The following is a 5746-nucleotide window of genomic DNA, read 5'->3' as shown; positions in this document are numbered from 1 at the left end:
ATGAATTTATCTTGAAAATACAATTGACAGGTAAAAAGAAAAACAAGAAGTTTTGAGAGTAAGAATCAATTTCCTTTGTTTCCCATTAACGTTACAAATCTTGTATATTTTGTAGTGTTTTTAGAATGTTTGATATTTCTCCATAATTAATGGAGTATTATTTTGCAGAAAATTATTCGTTTAAATAATTTAACCAATAATATCTAATTATTAGGTGATACTTTCTCTGATTTAGAAGAGGAGCCCATGTCGTAACCGGCAAAGTTGCGCTGCCATGCGACAAGAGATCTCGGGTTCGTCGTGGAAATAGCCTCTTGTAGAAATGCAGGGTAAGGTTGCGCACAACAAACCCCTTGTGGTCTGGGTCTTGCCCCGACCCCGCATATAGGGGAGCTTAATGTGTCAAACTGCCTTTTTTTACTTTCTCCGATATTAAATATTAGTCATTTTAACAAATTGAGATGTTAAAACATTAGTCATTTTAACAAATTAAAACTATTTGATATACTTTTATTTTAAGGAATATAAAGACAACTAAACATAAACCAAATACTATGTTCTGTTGTGAACATATAGTATTAAGATAACGGGAGCAATAAATTTTATTCTTTAAGGCTATAAAAGGAAAGTCAATAAAAACTAGATAAAAAAATAAAAAATAAAAAAGGAAACAACATTAGATTATTTATTTATTACATTACATAGTCTTGAAAAACAGTTCCAACTTCCCAAGAAAGAAAGCCCGAGATCTCTCTCTGATCTCTGTTGCTAAATTAAGTTGTCATTGGCCTCTTCACTATTTTTCACTCTCCTCACCCCCCCCCCCCCAAACAAACCACCCACCCCACCCACCCCCACCCCCGTTTACATCCACCTCTAATACTCTCCTATCTACTGCCACCACCTCATCACCACCATCTCCGCCGCTGTCTCTCCATTTCTTCAGTGTGTGTCTGTGTGTTTTTGTCTTTCTTTCCTTTTAGACTCTGTTTGTGTTGTGTACTGTTTTAAAAACTTACTCTCTTTATTTTTAATCTTATCCATTTCTTCTATAGCTTAGCTTACTCTAAAATAACTCTTACACAAAAATTCTATATCTTCACAAATTTTCTTACTATTTAAAGTCATTCCCTTTTCATTTTTTCTTTTTCTGTTTTTGTAAACGTGAATTATCTTGAATTTTAGCTTCATACTTAATGGGTTTTTTTTCCCTTCTCTACTAGTAGGATTTATGTGAAAATCTTTAATTTTTAAGTTTCTATTTTTGAGTTTCTCTGAATTTTATCAACAGTTTTAGCTCTTTAAATTAGCTCTAAGTAAGTTTCTTTGAGTGAACTAAGAGCTGATGTAAGTATAATATAGTGTTTTCTTGTTTTATTTTTCTTCCTTTTTTGTGGTATTTTAATGTGTAGAAAATTAGGGAAAGACCATTTTAAAAAAAAAAAGAATTAAAATGGATCATAGTAGATTTCAGCAGCAACCAGTAAATTCAGGTTTAACTAGGTATAAATCTGCACCAAGTTCTTATTTTTCTAGCTTATTAAGTAGTACTCCTAGTAGTGATGGTGGTACTAGTATTACTAGTGGAGGTTGTGGTTATACAAGAGATGATTTTTCTCAATTAAAAAACTCTCGTGGTTCGAATAGTAGTGATATAGAACAAGTTTTCGCGAAATTTGTAGCTAGTATTGGTAATCAGGGCTCGAATTCGGGTGATTTTAGTAGTACTCAACAAATTCAGGACAATCCTATGAGTAATATGAATGTGAGATCAGATTTTATTGTGAAACAAGAACCTGAAATGAATTACCAAAACTTAGCTCCACAACATATTGACAATTCGAAGGCGGCCACTTCATTGGAGGCTGTAGATAATTCATTTACATTCATGACTTCAGTGAATTCGACTCGTGTTTCACCTGTGAATATAGGTGGTAGAGTTGGTGCTGGAGCTGGTGGTGGTAATACGAATCTTACTCGTTATAACAGTTCGCCTGCTGGATTCTTTGACTTGATCAGTATTGAAAATGGTATGCTTACTCTTGGTTAAACAATGTTGATAGAATTTACAGTGCTGATACGAAGATTATTAGTACATCCATTTTAAGCTTATATGTTCATAGTATATATTTTTCATATTGGACAATGCTTGTGCTTTTAACTAATTAAGATTCATAGGCTAATTTTCCATTTAGTTCTGGTGCATCGATCCGGTCCGGAGAAGGACCGGATCACAAGGGTCTATTGTAGGCAGCCTTAACCTACATTTATGCAAGAGGCTGTTTCCACGGCTCGAACCCGTGACCTCCTAGTTACATGACAACAACTTTACCAATTACGCCAAAGCTCCCCTTCATATTACTGATGGTAATTGAAATCTAGATAACTTTAAGGTACAAATAGGATTCTTGTTGACATTGACATCCTGTTATAAACTGCATCTATGACAATAGAGATATCGGGTCGAAGAACGGTATAGTCATATATATAGGTAGAGTTCTGCTGAAATATTTTCATGACAAGTGATTTCTAGTGAAATATTCTAAATAAAGATAAGAGGGTCACTAATATGATGTAGCAATAGTTAGATTTTGATTTGCTTATGAGTTTTAAGTAGAAATTTGTGGTCATCTCAACTGTTTAATCTGACAATAGAGTTTAAGTTTGCTAAAATTCCAGCATTTGACAGAATATGGTGCTATGCGAGGCGTAGGGAGTTATGGAACTGGTGCTAATGCTACAACAGAAACTTCATTGTCGACTCCGAAGAGATTCAAGACTCAAGTGGGAATCTCATCGGGGAAACCTCCTGCTTCTCCAGGGCTAATGACTCCAATCTCTGAAATTGGAGATAAAGTCGTGGAAGAAAAGAGTATAGGCGATGAACATAAGAACGATGAGAGTTGCATCACGGATTTCCCTATTCCTTCTTGGGAAGATTCACACATTTTGTCCGACGATTTCCTCAAAGCTGAAGACATTGAGATTGAGCCATTCTCTAATGTAAATGCATCCGATAATCAGGTAATCTTTTGTTATTAGTGTGTCATTAAAGGTGTTGTACGCGTGATTAATTAAAATCCTCGTCTTACACCTACGCGATTTTTATGATGATCAGAATAGTGAAGGTCTATCTCGTCTGCCAATTCCATTATCTCATCATTTGAGTTTGCCCACAAGTACACTGGAGAAACTCTTGCAAGATTCAACACCCTTAAATGTCAGAGCAAAGAGAGGTTGCGCCACTCACCCTCGTAGCATCGCAGAAAGGGTAAATATTTTTAACACTAAAAACTCGTAAACATGTGACATTTGGATTTGATCAAATTGATGTATCTAAGAAGTAACGACGGGGTAGAGAAAAAGCGAAACGGCTTTCATCCTTATGGTTGTTGAAATAATTTTTAGGTGAGAAGAACAAAAATAAGCGATAGAATGAGGAGGCTGCAAGATCTTGTTCCTAACATGGACAAGGTACTTATGAATTTTCGCCAAAATCTGATATAGTAGTAGAAATTTACTGTATTCATTCTGTTTTTTTCAATACATTGCAGCAAACAAATACAGCAGATATGTTGGATTTTGCTGTAGATTACATTAAAGAGCTGGAGAAACAAGTCAAGGTAAATACTAAAGTACTTTGGATCACAATGAGCAATTAAATCCAGTGGCAGATCGAGAGAACTCATTGCGTTTAGCTCGGACTATATGTGTGTGAGGAAAAAAAGGCACATATATAAGAAGCAGAATCGGCTGACTGACTTTAAATCTTGGATTCGCTTAGATCCTATTTTAAGACGCTGTAATATCTCCTTTTTTCTTGGATTCTTTGCAGATACTAGCAGAAAAGCGCGCGAAATGTACATGCACAAATAAGTAAAAGAGCCACATATCAAAAGTTGAGGGCAGGACAAGCTTTTATACTTTAAAGGAGGATGAAAAGGAATTGACAATGGAAATAGCAAGCAGAAGTGGATTCCCTTTGGCACTTGAAGAAGAAAATGGGGTTGGCATTTTGGTGGGTAAAAAGATAGAAGCAAAGTATTTGATGTAACATAATAAACTCCTTTCATCAAAGAAGTGTCCGGGTTAGTTTGCGTCGCACCTTGACTATTTCACCGGATATTTGCCATCTTCTATTGTATAGGTTGTGGAATACTTGCTACTGCTATCAATATTAATATCGAGTAGCTCCGTCCATCGAACGACGTGATGTAATATAATAAATTAATTGTACATATACTTCCTCCATCTTAAATTATCTGTCGTGTTTTTCTTTTACACGCACCTTAAAAAACATTAATTAGGAGGGGTTTTAAACTATTTTACCCTTATTTATGTCTTAAGATATGATCTATCTTTATTAAATATTTACTTTATTTATGTGTTATTTTTATTTTCAAGAACAATCATTATTAAAGATAAAATAGGAAAATATAATTTATTTTGTATAAATTTTTGAAATAACAAATAATTTTAGATAACTATTTTTAGAAATCGTGACAAATAATATGAGAAGGAGGGATTTGTTATAAATAGAATCCTATTTATGGTGAATGTCCATATTTAGAGAGATTCTAGGGTTCATTGCTTGGTGGCTAAGTCACCCTCTCCCTATAAATAGAGGGTTGTATTCCATTGTAATTCATCCCAAATCAATAAGAATTCTCTCTCCCAATTTTTCTCTGTAATACTCTTCTTCTTCTTTTATTATTTTATAACACGTTATCAGCACGAGACTCTACCGTCTCAAGAAGCTCTTTGAGAAGATTAAGGTAATTTTCTCCTCTTTTTAATTATGACTGACATTATGAAAAGAAAGTTCGTTGCCCTTGAAATTTCGGGCAAGAACTATATGACATGGGTGTTGGATGCTGAAATCCACTTAGATGCAATGGGTCTTGGAGACGCCATTAAAGACAGAAATAAAGCATCCACCCAAGACTGTGCTAAGGCCTTGATTTTCTTGCGCCATCACCTTGATGAAGGGTTGAAAATTGAATATCTCACAGTCAAAGATCCACTTATTTTGTGGAATGACTTAAAAGAAAGATATGACAACTTAAAGTTGGTCACTCTTCCACAAGCACGATATGATTGGGCTCATCTGAGGCTCCAAGACTTTAAGTCTGTTTCTGAATATAATTCTGCGATGTTCAGAATTACTTTTAAATTGAAACTCTGTGGAGATACTATCAGTGATTATGATATGCTTGAAAAAACGTTTACAACGTTTCATGCCTCCAATATGGTTCTGCAACAGCAGTACAGAGAGAAAGGTTTCAAGAAGTACTCTGAGCTGATTTCTCTTCTTCTTGTGGCTGAGCGAAACAATGACTTGCTCATGAGAAATCACGAAAATCGACCCACTGGGTCTACACCATTGCCTGAAGTGGATGAGGTGTATTCCCATTATGCTAAGCGTGGAAAAGGCCGTGACTCTATACGTAGTCGTGATCGTGATCATAGTCGTAACCGTGGTCGTGGCCGTAGACAAGGAAGAAATTTTCCTGGTGTTAATCATCCCCCAAAGAGAAATAACCACCAAAAGTGGAAAGGGAAAGATGAGAAGCCAAAAGCAAATGGTTCAGAAACTGAATGCTATCGTTGCGGTGGAAAAGGGCATTGGGCAAATATTTGTCGTGTACCAAGACATTTGGTTGAGCTTTATCAAACATCTCTAAAGAATAAAGGCCCTGAAGCTAATTTTGTCTATGACAATGAATTTGACATCACCCACTTAGAT

The 5746-nt window shown here is 35.4% G+C and overlaps 1 protein-coding gene across 2 annotated transcripts; it reads left to right on the top strand.

Moving 5' to 3' along the window:
• Positions 1-854: 854 nt before the first annotated feature.
• On the top strand, positions 855-4261 carry LOC109220981 (transcription factor bHLH130-like). 2 transcript variants are annotated; one of them, XM_019385447.1, is made up of 6 exons: positions 855-2030; positions 2690-3024; positions 3119-3271; positions 3409-3474; positions 3555-3623; positions 3836-4261. In XM_019385447.1, exons 1-6 carry the CDS (start codon positions 1454-1456, stop codon positions 3878-3880), a joined length of 1245 nt encoding a protein of 414 aa, XP_019240992.1. In that variant the 5' UTR covers positions 855-1453; the 3' UTR covers positions 3881-4261. The 2 variants fall into 2 exon arrangements, with proteins under 2 accessions (XP_019240992.1, XP_019240993.1); XM_019385448.1 differs by lacking the exon at positions 3409-3474.
• The last annotated feature ends 1485 nt before the right edge of the window (positions 4262-5746 follow it).

Source organism: Nicotiana attenuata, unplaced genomic scaffold (assembly GCF_001879085.1).
Source record: "Nicotiana attenuata strain UT unplaced genomic scaffold, NIATTr2, whole genome shotgun sequence".
NCBI lineage: Eukaryota > Viridiplantae > Streptophyta > Magnoliopsida > Solanales > Solanaceae > Nicotiana > Nicotiana attenuata.
Note: the sequence above shows the minus strand (reverse complement) of the source record. Positions and strands in the feature narration are given on the sequence as shown.